This window comes from Hyla sarda, chromosome 9, assembly GCF_029499605.1.
Source record: "Hyla sarda isolate aHylSar1 chromosome 9, aHylSar1.hap1, whole genome shotgun sequence".
NCBI lineage: Eukaryota > Metazoa > Chordata > Amphibia > Anura > Hylidae > Hyla > Hyla sarda.
In genome coordinates this window covers 12,491,808-12,512,054 of record NC_079197.1, presented here as the reverse complement: position 1 = coordinate 12,512,054, position 20,247 = coordinate 12,491,808, and the positions used below count along the sequence as shown (strand labels likewise).

The following is a 20,247-nucleotide window of genomic DNA, read 5'->3' as shown; positions in this document are numbered from 1 at the left end:
GTTAAAATCTGTTTAACTTTCTGGCACCAGATGATAAAAAAATAAAAAAAGTTTTCCACCGGAGTACCCCTTTAATGCCTGAACGCAGCTTCAAATCCTTATCAAATATGCGCAGGTAAAGTAGAAATTGTCCAAAGCAGAGAACCCCTTTATGCTTGTCATACATATTAGAACATCATCAAGTCCTACCGATTTCTATGGAATCCGCCGACAATCCAACGTCTATGGTGACAACGGGACGACACCATTTACCATCAGGGTAACCCAGATTGTATGCCGTGGGTTTTAACCCTTTGTTTATGATCATATCAGCGGCGCCAGAGGCTCCCGACAGCTGCTTATCTCACTAACCCAAGCAAAACAGAAGCAGCCTGTTTGTCCGGATCCAGAAAGTTGTGTACATTAGGGATTTTAGGTTTCTGAACGACCCTATTGTTCATGGCTGTTCTGTGAAGGTCGTCCTCAAAATGACAACACGGCGGTAGATCTTCGCTGTGATCCGTAGGCCGGTCTGGGTTTTCTACATATGAGATTAGAGATGAGCGAACTTACAGTAAATTCTATTCGTCACAAACTTCTCGGCTCGGCAGTTGATGACTTATCCTGCCTAAATTAGTTCAGCTTTCAGGTGCTCCCGTGGGCTGGAAAAGGTGGATACAGTCCTAGGAAAGAGTCTCCTAGGACTGTATCCACCATTTCCAGCCCACGGGAGCATCTGAAAGCTGAACTAATTTAGGCAGGAAAAGTCATCAACTGCCGAGCCGAGAAGTTTGTGACGAATCGAATTTACTTTAAGTTCGCTCATCTCTATATGAGATGTCTATGTAATGTTCATCACCAACACGACCGACGGTGACTAAAAAATCCAACACGGCAGATCAGATTTTGACAGATATCTGCTTTCGGTCGGCATCTGTCACGCCTGTTCGCATCACGTAAAAGGTGCTGACGGTTGGCATATAATGGTCTATATTGGCCTTTTTTTAAAATTCGGCTGTCACAACTATAGTCGTGAGGACAATACGGGCCCTATGGTGTAATACAGTGTTTCCCAACCAAGGTGCCTCCAGCTGTTGCAAAACTACAACTCCCAGCATGCCCGGACAGCCGTTGGCTGTCCGGGCATGCTGGGAATTGTAGTTTTGCAACAGCTGGAGGCACCCTGGTTGGGAAACACTGGTGTAGTAAATACATTTTGGATCTATCCTATAGTATATGACAAAAAAAAAAAAGACACAGATCCTGCGTACAACGAGTTAACGCCAGAGTCGGAAGCCGCTGTTTGAAGATGGGAGTACTACTGAGAACCGGGGGGAGGAGGGGGGGGGATAGGACTCATTAGAGCTGGAGCCGCAGTCACAGAAAGCTTTGACATTTCAGGGGGAAAAAAAAAATAAAATCAGGAGATGTCGAAAAAGTGCCCGGCAGCGCCAGGCTGGAGGCAGAGAAGGCTTGTCACACCGCCACACCGCTGTCTTACTCACAAAAACACACATCCAGCTCTTCCAGGAGGTGACAGGGACATCATCACTCGTGAGCGGCACAATCGTTCGTGTCCCACACACAGGAACCTGTCAAGAATGGCGCCGATGACAGAGGGCGCACTCCTCGCCTCGTAACTGATTGGGGGAAAGGCAGATAAGTGAAACGGCAGGAAGAAGCGGAGGGGATGATAGGAGTTATTGGAGAAAGAGGATGAGACACAATGGAGCTCTCATGCCTTATATATATTTTACTAAAACATACATATACATTTATTTAATGTATTTATATGTGAATAAAATATATAATTTTTTTTATTATTATTTATGTATATATATATTTTAATAATTTTATATTATATTTTGTATTATTTATATGTGTATATATAAAAAAAATATATATATAAATATATATATATATATATATATATATATATATAATATATATAAATATTAGAGATGAGCGAACTTACAGTAAATTCGATTCGTCACAAACTTCTCGGCTCGGCAGTTGATGACTTTTCCTGCATAAATTAGTTCAGCTTTCAGGTGCTCCCGTGGGCTGGAAAAGGTGGATACAGTCCTAGGAGACGCTTTCCTAGGACTGTATCCACCTTTTCCAGCCCAAAGCTGAACTAATTTATGCAGGAAAAGTCAGCAACCGCCGAGCCGAGAAGTTCGTGACGAATCGAATTTACTGTAAGTTCGCTCATCTCTAATAAATATATATATATATATATATATAAATAAAAATATATATACAAATATATATCTAAAGTGCGCTGAGAGCCTCCATTTTTTGACCTAGAGTGCTGTTGCAACTTTCTTGTTTGTACATTTTGTATTTGCCACAGCAGCGGGCACCTGTGTATTAGGTTGTTGTGCTGGCTATTTTTCCTTTTGTTTTTACTTTGTAAATTGGGGGGTGTGGCACCCTCTTTAGCCGTGCACCCCACCCCTCTCAGACTGGAGGTGGTTTAGTCAATGGCTGATCCAACATGTCACACAGTCAGAGGCTATATGCACAGCAGAGGTGAGTTATCATGTTAGGGTCCCATCCGATATGAGGCCACCTCCGCGTGGTGGATGGGGGGACACATTTTGATCAAAAAGTGCGCTGAGAGCCTCCATTTTTTGACCTAGAGTGCTGTTGCAACTTTCTTGTTTGTATATCTAAATATATATATATATCTTAAAAAAAAAAAAAATATATATATATATATATATATATATATATATATATATATAAATATATAAATATAATGTGTGGTTTTTATTCTCCCAAAAAGGGAGGGTCTGCAAAAGTGGGGGCAATAACCAATACTGTCACCTAACCTATCTCTATATAGTAAACCCATCAAGTTTTGCTGTGATACAATGACGCAGTTACTGCTATATACATAGGCACATATGACATGCAGTAGTCTGGGAAAGTTGGGTAAGCTTTGAACAGGGATCAGCTTTACCAACAAATACAACAAATTTATATTTATGTACCGACAGGTGTGTGCGTGCGCAAGTCTGGGCGGCACCCATATTTACAGTCATCGACTTTTTTCCAAAATTACCGAAAATTCGACATTTTCCAAATTTACAAAATCAGGGCATATTACATAATGCGCAATACGGACTCCAAGATGATCACTATAATGCCTTTAGTTTGGGTCCCGTAGTTGGGGAAGGAGGTGCGTCCATAATACGCAAGTGTGGTAGCGGAAAATATCTTAGCTTGGGGGGGAGGGGGGGGGGTCTATAAGTCAGAATCAAATATAGAAGAATATGAATTGCTTAATTAAAAGGAATAAATACATTTTATTTGCAAGAAAAATCAGCATTTTGCTGTGTGAAGCAAAAGTGGCGCGGCTCACACAATGCACTACACACAATACGGCAGCAGTGGGCAGAGACCCCCTGAAATCTATGCAGGCCCCCAGGTCACCCCCTATTCCCATACAAAGGAGGCATTGTTGTACTGGGAGCTTACGCAAAAAAATTTATGTTACCATGAGCTTGTGTGCAATACAAGGGCAAGGGCACCATATAGGAGGAGAAGTATGCAGATTTAGTCGGCGGCAGAAGGTGAAGCAGGAGGGCGCGCGGCGAGGATGGCCTTCGGGGGACGTCGTGGCACAGCTGTGTGTGTGTGCAGACCCTCCCCGGTCACATACTGAGCACATCCCCTGGATCAGGCTTCTCCAAACAGGATTTGTGCCCCTCCTAATAGGATTAGAAGTGTGGAGCTGGCTGATAATCCAGACCCTCGTCACAGCGCCACATCTGAGGGATGGAAAAGCACAGGGGGGGGCGCAAAAGACAGATCTGCGGTAAAATCGGAATACGATATGGATACAGAGCTGACCAAGGACATGTGCGACCCGTTAGTGCAGCGTTTCCCAACCAGCGTGGCCTCCAGCTGTTGCACAACTACAACTCTCAGCATGCCCGGACAGCCAACGGCTGTCCAGGCATGCTGGGAGTTGTAGTTGTGCAACAGCTGGAGGCCACGCTGGTTGGGAAACGCTGCATTGGTAGCTGAAGTATGGTAGAGCTGACCAAACCATAAGAGGTCTATGAGAGTGAGGACATGGGCAGTGTTTCCCAACCTGTGTGCCTCCAGCTGTTGTACAACTACAACTATCAGCCAACTGCTGGGAGTTGTAGTTGTGCAACAGCTGGAGGTGCACTGGTTGGGAAGCGCTGTCCTAGTAACTGAAGTATGGTAGAGCTGACCAAACCATAAGAGGTCTATGAGAGCGAGGACATGGGCACCCCCAGGGCAGTGTTTCCCGACCTGTGTGCCTCCAGCTGTTGCACAACTACAACTATAAGCCAACTGCTGGGAGTTGTAGTTTTTCAACAGCTGGAGGCACCCTTGGTTAAAAGAAAAAAACAAACACTGGCCTAGGCTCATGCTAGTATTTCCCCACCAGTGTGCCTCCAGCTGTTGCAAAACGCCAACCCATAGCCAAAGAATGATCAAGACTGTCTTTCTCCACCCCTATTCCCAGGATAGGGAGTGCAAAACCCAGATTTCTAGTCAGTTGTGCACAGGGCTCCTAGGTGAGCAAATGCCAAAAGCTGTCCAGAGCATAGTTGTAAAACAGCTGGAGGCACACTGCCCTAGGAGCTGAAGTTAAATCTTCCAATAAAGTCTCCAGGAACCATAATAAAACATGTCAGACAAAGAGAGGCTTTGCGTAAAATATTTCCCAAAACTGGAATACGTGGTTTCATAAATTTTCCCCCCCAAAGAATATCAGAAATCTAATGTCCGTGGGTACTGATGGGCCGTAAATGCCAAATACTGACCCAGGAAGGATCTACAGTAGTGTGAGATCTCCCATACCTCCATAAATACGGCACCAGTCATCTAATGCCCATGGGTACCGATGGGCCGTAAATGTCATATACTGACTCAGGAAGGATCTACAGTACCACCATAAATATGGCACCAGTCAGAGTGTCCATGGGTACCGATGGGCCGTAAATGTCCCATACTGACCCAGGAAGGATCTACAGTATTGTGAGAGCTCCCATACCTCCATAAATACCACACCAGTCATCGAGTGTCCATGGGTACCGATAGGCTGTAAATGTTCCATACTGACCCAGGAAGGATCTACAGTATTGTGAGAGCTCCCATACCTTCATAAATAAGGCGCCAGTCATCTAATGCCCATGGGTACTTATGGGCAATAAAGGTCATATACTGTACTGACCAAAGAAGGATCTACAGTATTGTGTGATCTCCCATACCTCCATAAATCCGGCACCAGTCATGTAATGCCCATGGGCCATAAATGTCATATACTGACCCAGGAAGGATCTACAGTATTGTGAGATCTCCCATACATCCATAAATACGACACCAGTCATCGAATGCCCATGGGTATCAATGGGCCATAAATGTCATATACTGACCCAGGAAGGATCTACAGTACCTCCATAAATACGGCACCAGTCATTGAATGCCTATTGGTACAAACCGGCCGTAAATACCATATACTGACCCAAGAGGGACCTACAATGGTAAGAGAATTTCTGAATATATTGTAAGATCTCTCCTGCCTCCATAAATAAAGCATCTAGAACATTTATTGGCCTTATTGTTGTACCAAGGGTAGGCGGGTATTGTGCCATGTAGAATTAGATGGTTACTACAAATCACGTTTGGCCAATTCCCCCTCAGAAGGATAAATGATAGGGATATGATAGTCGTGCACAGGATTCAGGAGACAGTCCCAGGGGAGAAACCTTGCACAGACCCTTTAAAAGCCCTACATTCTGGTGCATTAAATCTACCATCCCTAAGAGACTGCCGCCCCAGCCATTTCCCCGGGACCCCGCTCACCTCGCCAGCTGTCTCGTTTTTTTAAAAGCATTCTTTGAAAAAAATAAATCAGACTTGGCCCAGGGCAGACAGCCTGAGTGTCTCATAGAAAGACATCAAACGGCGGTCTCTTCCCCCCCCCTACCTCTCTCCGAGACCGTGAGTGACACAAGAGAAGCCTGCGTGGCATTGACAAGCTTCTTGATGAAACACCACAGCCCCGGCCTGGCACAGAGAGCAGGTGTAATGACCCCGCCAGGCCGTTGTACTTGTAGTAGTGGCGTAAACAAGAATCCCTGGCATTGCCTAGGGCAGATGTGGGGGATTGGGGCCAAGTATATGACAGGAGGGGTGGAGGAGAGGGGCTGCATCGCAGTGGGTGGGATATTGTTTGCATGTTTTGGGCACGAATATAAAAGAAAAATGACTGGGGGGAAGATTTGTTCAATATCTGGGGGTGGGGGTTGTTTACGGGAGACGGCGAACATGAACATACTGTGCCATATTTACCATTCAGTATTAGGTGAATGGAGAAAAAAGGAAATTTAGGCGCAGGGATTTCAGAGTTGCACATGCTGCTTACATGCCATTAGGTCAGTGCTCAGTGCCAGGCTGCTTTTGTAAAGCCAACATAAATGTGTGCACTACATTTCTAACATTTAGTGTTGTAGGATTACAAATCTTATCAAACACGAATGGAGTATGTAGAGTTGCATGCTTCTTACATGCCATTCGGTTAGTGCTCAGTGCCAGGGCTGCTTGTGTAAAGCTGACGTAAACAGGCACTACATTTCCAACATTTCGTGTTGTAGGGCTACAAACCTCATCAGGCGCTGTCAGATGTGCAGGACATTAAATAGTGAATGATAAATATGGCACAGTTTATGTCCTACACATCTGGCAGCGCCTGATGAGGTTTGTAGCCCTACAACACGAAATGTTGGAAATGTAGTGCCTGTTTACATCAGCTTTACACAAGCAGCCCTGGCACTGAGCACTAACCTAATGGCATGTAAGAAGCAAGCATCTATACATTCTCCATTCGTGTTTGATAAGATTTGTAATCCTACAGCACTAAATGTTAGAAATGTAGTGCACATATTTATGTTGGCTTTATAAAAGCAGCCCTGCCACTGAGCACCAACCTAATGGCATGTAAGCAGCACGTGCAACTCTGCATTCTCTACTAACTAAATAGTGAATGATAAATATGGCACAGTTTGTTAGTAGAGAATGCAGAGTTGCACATGCTGCTTACATGCCATTAGGTTAGTGCTCAGTGGCAGGGCTGCTTTTGTAAAGTAGACCAATATATGCACTACATTTAAAATATTAAATGTTGTAGGGCTAGAAATCTCATCAGACTTGAATGGAGAATGCAGAGTTGCACATGCTGCTTACATGCCATGAGGATAGTGCTCAGTGCGAAGGCTGCTTTTGTAAACCAGACATAAATATGTGCATTATATTTCCAACATTTAGTGCTGTAGGAGTACAAATCTTATAATGTGCTGCCAGACTTGCAGAACATGAACAAATTGTGCCATTCAGTATTAAGGAAATGGAGAATGCAGAGTTACACATGCTGCTGAAATGCAATTAGGTTAAGTGCTCAGTGCCAGGGCTGCTTTTGTAAAACCAACATAAATATATGCACAACATTTAAAATATTTAATGCTGTAGGACTACAAATCTCATCAGACTCGAATGGAGAATGCAGAATTGCACATGCTGCTTACATGCCGTTAGGTTAGTGCTCAGTGCCAGGGCTGCTTTTGTAAAGCCAACATAAATTTGTGCACTACATTTCCAACATTTAGTGTTGCAGAACTACAAATTTCATCAGACTTGCACAACAGCTGCAAAGTTACTGCCCGCATGAGCATTCCAGGCCAGCTATAATCTAGATACCAGGGATTGATGGGGAAGTGGGGGGAGGTCTGTATGGGTGGGGGGGCATTCCAGTCTGGTTAATGAGGTAATAATGCTGGCAGTAAAATAAAGGGGGGTGGATTGTGTGTTCAGAGTGAAGGGAACACATGGGTGCTATGAAAATAATTTTATTATGGAGGGGGATCTATAAGAGCCGCCACCCGTGTCGCTGCGTACACCTGAGCTGCCCCATTGTCCCGGGCCCACACAGGGTTAAGGTTGAGCTCTGCTATGTGGGGATGTGTGTGTCGGCCTGGTCTGGAGAATCTCTCTCCTCACCTGGGAACTGCACAACTGCTAAACCCATCGGGGTGGGGGGAAAGGGAACACAATACTTCCTCCTTGTTAAATCCCAGCCAGAAAAGAGAGAGAAGCAGACACCCAGACACACACATCAATCCTGCGCCTCTCATGACAGCCAGGCACTGCTATCTCTGCGCTGCCAGACAACCAACCCGCCCGCCGCAGACTAAAACCTAGGAGAATTAGAGGGGGGGGGGTTAATTTTTTTTTGTAATGCAAAGCAGGAAAAAAAAAAAACATAGTTTAGCAACTTTCTGACAGCTGGAGAACTACAAGTCTCAGAAGGCACTGCCAGTCAAAACTGCAAAACAGCTGCAAAGCGACCACCTGCCGGAGCATATGGCCGTTTCGCACGGCATTAACTGTTAATCACGTCTATTAATCCCATAATTCCATCGGTTCGGTAATGCAAAAATTCCAACAAGCTGTTGCAAAACTACAACTCCCAGCATGCCCGGACAGCCGTTGGCTGTCCGGGCATGCTGGGAGTTGTAGTTTTGCAACAGCTAGAGGTCCACAGTTTGAAGACCATTGCCCTTGATCAATGTTAGCTGTCTGGGCATGCTGGGAATTGTAGTTTTTCAACAGCTGGAGGACCACCGTTTGAAGACCACTGTCATAGAAGAATGCCAGATAAAAATTCCCGCCCTGCCCCCCCAGCTTAGGTTACATCTATGCATAGTTTTTGGGGGTCTACTCCGCGCCTAAACATGATATAAAATAGGGGATAAGATGTCTGATTGCGGGGGTCCCGCTGCTGGGACCCCCGCGATCTCTGTGCAGTACCCGGCATTAGTTTAGAATGCTGGGTGCGGATAGCCAAGACCCTCGTGACATCACACCACGCCCCCTCAATGCAAGTTTATGAGAGGGGGCATGTGGTGGGACGTCATGACCCCGCCGCCCGCTCTAAGCATTCGGAACAAAATGTTCCCAATGCTGGAGCAAAGGAGTACCCCTTTAACTTTTAATTTTTTTTTATTTTTTTTTGCTTAAAGAAGCAGTTTTAGGCACAGTTTTAGACTTTACAGTAAAAACCGCATCTCATGTCACATAAAAAATAACAAAAAAACCTTGAGTTTTAGGTTAAAACTCGTCTTATAAAGCTTCACAATGTGTCAATATGTGACCAAAATTAAAAATATTTTTTTAAAAGGAAATCTGTCACCAGTGTCACCTGCACTAACCTGTTGGTACCGACAGATGGCAGTTGACACTGACTACAACGGTACATACCTTGTCCCGTTCTGTGCAGGGGATCTCCGGTAATAATCTCCGTTAGCTCCAGCTCTGGGCACCCGACTTGGGGCATGGGCGGAGCTAAGTGATGTCACCGCTGCTGTTGTCCAGCAGCGGGACCCAGCAGAGAGCAGCAGCGGCTTGGGCGGAGCTTAGTGACATCATTGCTGCTGCTCTCTGCTGGGTCCTGGGAACAGCAGCGGTGATGCCACTAAGCTCCGCCCATGCCCCAAGTCGGGTGCCCAGAGCTGGAGCTAATGGAGAAGATTACCGGTGATCCCCTGCACGGAACGGGACAAGGTAAGTACCGTTGTCATCAGTGTCAGTTAGTGCAGGAGACACTGGTGACAGATAGAGATGAGCGAACTTACAGTAAATTCGATTCGTCACGAACTTCTCGGCTCGGCAGTTGATGACTTTTCCTGCATAAATTAGTTCAGCTTTCCGGTGCTCTGGTGGGCTGGAAAGGGTGGATACAATCCTAGGAGACTCTTTCCTAGGACTGTATCCACCTTTTCCAGCCCACCAGAGCACCGGAAAGCTGAACTAATTTATGCAGGAAAAGTCAGCAACCGCCGAGCTGAGAAGTTCATGACGAATCGAATTTACTGTAAGTTCGCTCATCTCTAGTGACAGATTTCCTTTAAATCTGTCAATTCAATGGATTGATGATCACGACAAAAAAACAAACAAAAAATAAATAAAAATAAATAAAAAACCTAAACATTAACACATGACAACGCGAACCGTGTAATGAAATGTGTCTCATTTAAATAAACAGCAATCTTCTGAAACGTGAAATGTACAGGCCCCGGAATGCAATCACGCCACGCACAGAACCGTCTTGTTTACCCCCCCCCCCCCCCCCCCCCCCCACCTCTTTCTGGATTTTGATGTCACAACTAATCATCCCAATTGCCAAGCAACTGAACAATCATCTTCTTTTACGGGAGAAGTTGGAGGGGGGGGGGGGGGGGGGGATTTTTTTTATACACAAACGACAATCCATTAACAGAATGTGTTACTTAGGGGAAGGAAAAAAGACAACATATTGTCTAGGATGGCGTTTCATCTACGAAAACGTGGAGTCTTGGCTCTCTGGTAAAGGCATCGGCGGAGCCAAGACAACATATTTTCAGAAATTAAGTCGTGCATTAGCGGATATCTTGTAAACTATTAGCTGCGAATGTGCATAAGCAGAGAGAAAAAAACAAATCTACAGAGACGGCTGCAAATACACCAAATACTTCGCCATAAAAACAGAATCGCTTTCTGCGCTCTAAGCGGTCGGGAAATGCAGACAAATAAAAGGCTCTTAAGCGTTCAACAAAAAAAATAAAATAAGTGAAAACCATATTTTAATATCTTAATTCTAGGCTGAAATATAATCACTTGACAATACAGGCCCGAAGCCTATGGCTGCACTACTGACAGATTCTGATTTATTAAAAACTGTGGTGCAGTTGCCCATAGCAACCAATCAGTTCGCTTCTTTCATTTTTCAGAGGCCTCTTTAAAAATGAAAGACGCGATCTGATTGGTTGCTATGGGCAACTGTACCACTCCCCCCTTACAAGGGTTTTGATAAATCTCCCCCATTGTCCTGTGGTGTTGCCATGGTGACTGGAAACTGCAAACACGTTGTGTTTGTCCGGCAAAACACAGATGGCATACAGATGGTCTTACCTGCTGTGTAGCACACACCAGCCGCAATGAGGGTCTCCGGACCCCAAACATTCTCCGCAAGTATTATACCTCTGGCAACTCTCTACAGGAACGCGGCTGACCTATAAGGAGGACAAATGTTCGTTAGCCTTATAGGACTAGAAAAACAGTATATATTTTTTTTTTTTTCCCCAAAAACAGCGCCACATCTGTCCTATGGTTGTGTGTGGTATTGCAACTAAGTTTCACAGAAGTGAAAGGAGCCAAGTTGTAATACCACACACAACCTGAGAACAGGGGCAGTGCTGTTTTGGGAAGAAATCGGCTCTGGTTTTTGTGTTCCTGGATAATTGACCAGAATCGGCAATATTTAAGAGCATTTTGGGTTTCTAGAAAGGTGTCTGGGATACGGAAGAGTCTCTAGCACAGTGGTCTCCAACCTGCGGACCTTCAGATGTTGCAAAACTACAACTCCCAGCATGCCCGGACAGCCGACGGCTGTCCGGGCATGCTGGGAGTTGCAGTTTTGCAACATCTGGAGGTCCGCAGGTTGGAGACCACTGCTCTAACAAAACGTTCAAATATTAAGCTTTTCGATTATGACCCTAAAAAATAATCTTGTTATATCAACACCTTATCTCCAACTGGGCTTCTAGTAAGTTGGAGATATTCTCATAGTGATTTTTCCCATCGTGCCATGGATCAGTTATTTTATTGTGGTCGCCCTTGGGGGGTGTATGGTAGTTGGGGTGTTGTTTTTCGGTAAATGAGGGGTTAACCCTATAGTTCGTGACGCCAGGCTGAGGGCTAGTATGCTGAGGTAATTCTCCGGCCTATCGCTGCCCTTCCCAGTAACGATAGGTGCATGAATAAAATGACTGAAAGTCCACAAGGTACTTGAACAAACTTTACTGACAGGCTTGCGATACAGCCAATGCACAATAACAGTCTCAGGGATACAGTCTCTAAATAGTGCAATGACTGACAGTTTTAGATACAGTCTCTGAATTTAGGGTAATATTTGCAGATCCGTACGGATTTAGGGGATAGATAAGGTCCGGTGATCAAGCAGAGTGAGTTGGGATTGATACACTCAGAATTGAGAAGATATCGGCCGTCGCCGCAAGGCTCAGGCCTAGACTCACTGATAACAGCAGCGCAGATGCTTCTTGCTTGATTGCACAGGAACAAGAGAGCGAGAACATGGCCGCCGCTTCCTTATATGGGCAGGGGCGGGGCTGTTTCTACTGGTCCAATTAACTGTCACTCACTGTTGCAAGGAGTGATGGGAGATATACGTCACAGGGACCTCCAAAGGTCCTGAAGCACAATACCATAGAGTTTACCTGATCACGTGACCCGCAGGTCCTGTTACGCTATGGACAGGTAATTAACTATCTATTTACATTTATACAATCCTATATATCTAAATCCTAAATGGTTACTGGATAACTACTATCTGGATGAGAGGTGACTAGGGGTGAACTAAACAATTAGGACCCCGACGTCCTAGGGCCTCTGGCTAAGGGGACCCACATACGCAGGTACTGGATAGGATACGGTACCGGGACACCACATTATAATGGGTCCCTTGCTGGAATCCTATGAGTTACTCCTCTATCCAACTCGAGGTTGCCATTTAAAATGCATACAGTAGTGTCACCCCCGACGTTTCGCCGGAAGGAACTGGCTTTATCAAGGTACAGGACACCTTGATCCATTTATATGGCACAATGGGAAAAATCACTATGAGAATATCTCCAACTTACTAGAAGCCCAGTAGGGCCTATAAACCAACATAGAGGTTGTGTTTTTAACACATACTTTATATTATTTGCACCATTACCAGATAAAATCTTTTAGTGAAAAATATTAAAAAATTACATTTTAAGGGAAAACCCTAGTAAAAGGGCTTAGTTCTGGAGGGGTATATATATATATACCCTGAAGGGAATTGGAATAAAGAAGATTACCATAAGTGATCACACACGCACAGAACAAACTCAGACGAGCTGAGCGTGCATGTGCGTCTGGGGATAGAGAGGGATTCCTGTCTACTGATCGAGCTTGGCCAAGTAAATTATGGTGCAAAATCAGCGGTGTACTCTAATTCATAATCTGTTTCCCCCTTCCTGTATATTATCATTCCCTATCATAATACACAGGGAGGATGATAGTATATAAGATGGCATAATAAAATAAAGCTGGGGTGATACTACGCGTTTAGGGTTTACGTACACTGCTGGAATTTAGTGTGGAATTTCCTCCGTTTGCTGATTTGCGCTGTCCGAAATCTGAGTTAATTTCACGCTGAATTTGCAGTGGAAATTAATCCCTGCATTAGTCCCATTAACTAAGGGCTTTTCTGGGCAGATTCTGCCCAATTTTATTTGGCATAATCCGGATCTGTATCAGATGTTTCGCTAAGTTCCGAATCATGCACTGAGCAGCAGAACCCCGTTTAGATGAACGGTTTTCTGCTGCGAGCGCATTCCGCTCAATATTAATTCATAGACAGTAAGTACCAATAATTTTCAAGTACTTAACTCACTTTTTTTTTTAATGTCATGTGACAGCAGAGGAGGCTCTAGAGCAGTGTTTCCCAACCAGGGGGGCTCCAGCTGTTGCAAAACTACAACTCCCAGCATGCCCGGACAGCCGAAGGCTGTCCGGGCATGCTGGGAGTTGTAGTTTTGCAACAGCTGGAGGCACCCTGGTTGGGAAACACTGCTCTAGACTTTGTGAAGTCTTACTAGGTAGAAGCACCAAGTAGGTTTCTAGGTAGGGAATCCTCCCCCTTTAGGTAGAAGCTGCCAGTAGATAGGCAAGTAGAGAATCACGCTATTAGGTATAAGCCCCCAGTAGGTAGGTAGGGAATCTACGTATTAAGTAGAAGCCCCTGGTAGGTAGGTAGGTAGGTAGAAAACCCTCCCCTTTTAAGATAGAGGTAGTCAGGTAGGTAGGGATGTTCCTATTATGTAGATGCCCTTTTAAAGTAGTTTCCCAAAATATGTCCCCTCCAAAAGAAAATAATAAAAATCCCGCTTGCCTTCCCTCCGCTTCCGCGCAGAGGCCGCTCCATCCTTTGCTCTGTTAGTGGTTAGTTAGGTATCAGAAAGGATATAGGGAACATTTGCACGAGTACAAGTGCTCATGCTAATGCCCAATATAGGAACAGATAACAGTATCGGTACATCCCAAGAAATAAATAAATGTTGTTATTTATATATATATATATATATATATATATATATATATATATATATATATATATAGTAGAGATGAGCAAACTTACAGTAAATTTGATTCGATTTCAGGAGTGCCAACTAGAGATGAGCAAACTTACAGTAAATTCGATTCGTCACGAACTTCTCGGCTCGGCAGTTGATGACTTATCCTGCATAAATTAGTTCAGCTTTCAGGTGCTCCGGTGGCTTGAAAAGGTGGATACAGTCCTAGGAGACTCTTTCCTAGTAATGTATCCACCTTTTCCAGCCCACCGGAGCACCTGAAAGCTGAACTAATTTATGCAGGATAAAGTCATCAACTGCCGAGCCGAGAAGTTCGTGACGAATCGAATTTACTGTAAGTTTGCTCCTCTCTAATATATATATATATATATATATATATATATATATATATATATATATATATATATTTATTTTATTATTATGGGAGGGTTGTGCTGGGGAATTATGGAACAGAGGCCCGTAAAGTGCTGCCCATTCAGTTTCACAAGAAGCCTCTAAAGTAAGTGCGTCCCTTAAACATAGAAGTATTTATACATACATTTTCTTATTTTTATTGAATGACATTGTACACGTGGTCACATTTTCTCGTCCGCCCCTGGATTTACCCTCTCACCTGCTTCTCGCTGAGGATGTATACAGACTGCCAGTCGGGGCTGAACACCATGTCCCTCAGTATGGGTTTTCCTGGCACCACAGCGGCTGTGTCATACAAGATGGCATCTGCTGGACTGTCTACGCGAATCTGTCAAGGCAAGAAAACACTTGTGGTGATCGGCCGCAGGACACTGAGGTCTTTGTGTGACCGGGCATTGTATCCGAGGACTACCTCCCCCCCCTCCCCCCCCCCTCAACCATGTTTCTACAAATGTTCAGCTCCTCGTTCTTTACAATCCGCAGACAAACATCATTAGTCTCTATCGCTGGCGAACAGATTGTGACAGATTCAGGGGTGCACACACAGCAATATGGGGGAGGGGGCAGCGCTGGGCTCCGCTACTGAAGACCAGAGTCTGACATTTCAGATGGTCGGAGGACACTCGGTCCCGGGTGACTGGTGATTATTGTAATCAGAGAGAAACACAATGCAATGTACAGGGGATTTACATAGGACTGCAGGCAAGGGTAAACAAACATGATGGAAGATCAACACACACAGTGTCCTTCCCGAGTCCATCCCACATCCCATCATATACGTCCCCATATGGCGCACCATCATATGTCAGTGTACAGTGTGGCGGATCTCATATACATCAGTGTACAGTGTGACGGATCTCATATACGGATTAGCGCGCAGCATCATATATGTCAGTGTACAGTGTGGCGGCTCTCGTGTACAGATTAGCGCGCACCATCATATATGTCAGTGTACAGTGTGGCGGATCTCATATACATCAGTGTACAGTGTGGCGGATCTCATATACGGATTAGCATGCACCATCATATACATCAGTGTACAGTGTGGCGGATCTCATATACGGATTAGCATGCACCATCATATATGTCAGTGTACAGTGTGGCGGATCTCATATACATCAGTGTACAGTGTGACGGATCTCATATACATCAGTGTACAGTGTGGCGGATCTCATATACGGATTAGCATGCACCATCATATACATCAGTGTACAGTGTGGCGGATCTCATATACGGATTAGCACGCAGCATCATATACATCAGTGTACAGTGTGACGGATCTCATATACGGATTAGCGTGCGCCATCATATATGTCAGTGTACAGTGTGGCGGCTCTTGTGAACGGATTAGCGTGCGCCATCATATATATGTCAGTGTACAGTGTGGCGGCTCTCGTGTACGGATTAGCGCGCACCATCATATACATCAGTGTACAGTGTGGCGGCTCTCGTGTACGGATTAGCGCAAACCATCATACAATCACATTTTCATGAACTTAATCAGATCGACGCCGCGTTCTCCCAATTCTGCTTCTACAACATCTGTTAAACTATTAAGTTGCCATTTTCAGAATATGTTCGCTACATAAAAATATGTCAAATCTCCCACGGGGTGCACTGGTCCCATCTGATCGCAACATCTGCAACAGGGAGGACCGATGAGATACAGGCCGGACCCCCCATGTACTCTATTTACTACTGGAGCATGGAGTAGGCCGCGTCTGGTCACCACTCATAGGGGGAGATTTATCAAAACCCGTCCAGAGGAAATGCTGCTCAGCTGCCCATAGCAACCAATCAGATCACTACTTTCATTTTTGAAAAGGCCTCTGAAAACTGAAAAGCGTTCTGATTAGACAACTCCTCATCTTTTCCCCTCCACAGGTTTTGATAAATCTCCCCCCCCCCCCCCCAATAGTGCACAAATGCTGTATGGCCCCCGACCTACGCAGCACCCAGGCAATTCAGCCCGAGCCATATTCAGTAACCTAAGCCAAATGGAAAAATTACAGCTTCACACTGTGGGCAGACAAAGTAACCAAACCTCATGCAATGCCAGGAGGAGCAGTCCAAGCCCCATGCAATGTCAGGAGGAGCAGTCCAAGCCCCATGCAATGCCAGGAGGAGCAGTCCAAGCCCCATGCAATGCCAGGAGGAGCAGTCCAAACCCCATGCAATGCCAGGAGTAGTAGTCCAAACCCCATGCAATGCCATGAGGAGCAGTCCAAACCCCATGCAATGCCAGGAGGAGCAGTTCAAACCCCCTGCAATGCCAGGAGGAGCAGTCCAAGCCCCATGCAATGCCAGGAGGAGTAGTCTAAACTCCATGCAATGCCTGAGGAGAAGTCCAAACCCCATATAATGCCAGGAATAGTCGTCAGAACCCCATGGAATGCCAGGAGGAGCAGTCCAAACCCCATGCAATGGCAGAGGAGTAGTCCAAACCCCATGTAATGCCAGGAATAGTCGTCAGAACCCCATGGAATGCCAGGTGGAGTAGTCCAAACCCCATGTAATGCCAGGAATAGTCATCAGAACCCCATGGAATGCCAGGAGTCATCGTCCAAATCCCATGCAATGCCAGGAATAGTCATCCACACCTCATGCAATTCCAGAAGGAATCGTTAATACTCCATGCAATGCCAGAAGTAGTAGTCCAAACCTCGTGCAATGCCAGGAGGAGTAGTCAGAACCCTGTGAAATGCTAGATATAGTTGTCCAAACCCCATGCAATGCCAGGAGGTGTAGTCCAAGCCTCATGCTTAGTAGCGTCTAGTTTGTAGTATCCAAGTATGAAGATCCCACAATGTAATATCTCCACTGCACGCTCCGAGAAATGCCCTGTCAATCGGGTAGACAACCATTCTCCGCTAAGGGCCCAGTCTGGACCCTTCTCCTCAGCTCTGGACCTCAGTCCCTAATGCATGAGTACCCTGTACGGTTCACCCATGCCCAGAGCTATGTACATGGACTCCACGCACTGCCTCGTCTCAGCACACACTGTTCTGTGCAGAGTTCTGCTCTCCAAGCAATCGCCCCATAACAACGTGCCAGTAATGTATTATCCATCAGCATGAAATATTAAGCCTGGCACCAGAGGAGGAGCGAGAATTATGGTGGTCCGGGGTAGGGATGGGGGCAGACAGACAAGAAATCCTAAGTATGACAACCGAGCAATCAACCAAGACATAGGGGTCTACGGTCTCCCCCCACCACAGCGCCGCTCTTCACTGTAGGCAATACCTGGTAGTGCAGCTCTGAAATACTCACATGAATGCAGCACCTGATACGGACCTTAGACAAGGGACTATTAGTCCCTTGGCCACCCAGAAGCATCATGTGACCCCCCCCCCCCCCCCCCCCCATCCCTCTTGTGGCCCTTCTAGAGGAAAGAGCGGCACTCTAGGAGACTGAAATGGTTATTTGTAACATGGATTTTTTGTTTTTTTACAGCTAGTAAAAGACTCAGGTAAATTAGCATAATGTCTTCCAAACAGTGTGTCTCCAGCTGTTGCAAAACTACAACCCCCAGCATGCCCGGACAGCCTTCGGCTGTCCGGGCATGCTGGGAGTTGTAGTTTTGCAACAGCTGGAGACACACAGTTTGAAAGACACTGAATTAGAGCAACACTCCTTACCGCCGTGTAATCGTACCGATTTAAAAGCCACCTCCGAACCACTCTGCAGCAAAACAATTAATATCTACGAAGATCTTCAGTGCCGAAAAAAGGATTAATTTTTATTGCAGACAGTAATGGAATAGACTGGTAGAAAACCACGAGAAAAAAATGCTCAATTATAACAAAACAAGAAGAGGCCGAACATATGGTGACCTACATACTACATGGCTACTAACAGCCTGGGAAAGGGAGTCATCCACATTGGTCAAAGTGGTCAACTGGGCAACTACCCACCCATCAGCCATTACACTGCCGAATACTGAGTATTTCCCCAAACTCTGACCCGTCAAGATGTGGTCTCCATAGATCTGTGGTATCAGCAGTAGATCCAGTAATGTGTGAGGTGCGGCCTCCATAGATCTGTGGTATCAGCAGTAGATCCAGTAATGTGTGAGGTGCGGCCTCCATAGATCTGTGGTATCAGCAGTAGATCCAGTAAGGTGTGAGGTGCGGCCTCCATAGATCTGTGGTATCAGCAGTAGATCCAGTAATGTGTGAGGTGCGGCCTCCATAGATCTGTGGTATCAGCAGTAGATCCAGTAAGGTGTGAGGTGCGGCCTCCATAGATCTGTGGTATCAGCAGTAGATCCTGTAATGTGTGAGGTGCGGCCTCCATAGATCTGTGGTATCAGCAGTAGATCCTGTAAGGTGTGAGGTGCGGCCTCCATAGATCTGTGGTATCAGCAGTAGATCCAGTAATGTGTGAGGTGCGGCCTCCATAGATCTGTGGTATCAGCAGTAGATCCTGTAATGTGTGAGGTGCGGCCTCCATAGATCTGTGGTATCAGCAGTAGATCCAGTAATGTGTGAGGTGCGGCCTCCATAGATCTGTGGTATCAGCAGTAGATCCAGTAATGTGTGAGGTGCAGCCTCCATAGATCTGTGGTATCAGCAGTAGATCCAGTAATGTGTGAGGTGCAGCCTCCATAGATCTGTGGTATCAGCAGTAGATCCAGTAATGTGTGAGGTGCAGCCTCCATAGATCTGTGGTATCAGCAGTAGATCCAGTAATGTGTGAGGTGCGGCCTCCATAGATCTGTGGTATCAGCAGTAGATACAGTAATGTGTGAGGTGTGGCCTCCATAGATCTGTGGTATCAGTAGTAGATCCTGTAAGGTGTGAGGTGCTGCCTCCATAGATCTGTGGTATCAGCAGTAGATCCAGTAATGTGTGAGGTGCAGCCTCCATAGATCTGTGGTATCAGCAGTAGATCCAGTAAGGTGTGAGGTGCGGCCTCCATAGATCTGTGGTATCAGCAGTAGATCCAGTAATGTGTGAGGTGCGGCCTCCATAGATCTGTGATATCAGCAGTAGATCCTGTAATGTGTGAGGTGCGGCCTCCATAGATCTGTGGTATCAGCAGTAGATCCAGTAATGTGTGAGGTGCAGCCTCCATAGATCTGTGGTATCAGTAGTAGATCCAGTAAGGTGTGAGGTGCGGCCTCCATAGATCTGTGGTATCAGTAGTAGATCCAGTAAGGTGTGAGGTGCGGCCTCCATAGATCTGTGGTATCAGTAGTAGATCCAGTAATGTGTGAGGTGCGGCCTCCATAGATCTGTGGTATCAGCAGTAGATCCAGTAATGTGTGAGGTGCGGCCTCCATAGATCTGTGGTATCAGCAGTAGATCCAGTAAGGTGTGAGGTGCGGCTTCCATAGATCTGTGGTATCAGCAGTAGATCCAGTAAGGTGTGAGGTGCGGCCTCCATAGATCTGTGGTATCAGCAGTAGATCCAGTAATGTGTGAGGTGCGGCCTCCATAGATCTGTGGTATCAGCAGTAGATCCAGTAATGTGTAAGGTGCAGCCTCCATAGATCTGTGGTATCAGCAGTAGATCCAGTAAGGTGTGGCCTCCATAGATCTGTGGTATCAGGAGTAGATCCAGTAAGGTGTGAGGTGCGGCCTCCATAGATCTGTGGTATCAGCAGTAGATCCTGTAATGTGTGAGGTGC

General features: G+C 45.7%; 1 protein-coding gene across 1 annotated transcript in view; it reads right to left on the bottom strand.

Moving 5' to 3' along the window:
* The window catches only part of PLXNA3 (plexin A3), a 147,093-nt gene that overhangs the window by 57,688 nt on the left and 69,158 nt on the right, over positions 1-20,247 (bottom strand). The window contains exons 4-5 of the mRNA XM_056540891.1: positions 14,815-14,943; positions 10,972-11,072 (exon numbers count right to left, since the gene is read on the bottom strand). Of these exons, the coding sequence (XP_056396866.1) occupies positions 10,972-11,072; positions 14,815-14,943 (230 nt within the window). The remainder of the gene's footprint in view (positions 1-10,971; positions 11,073-14,814; positions 14,944-20,247) is intronic.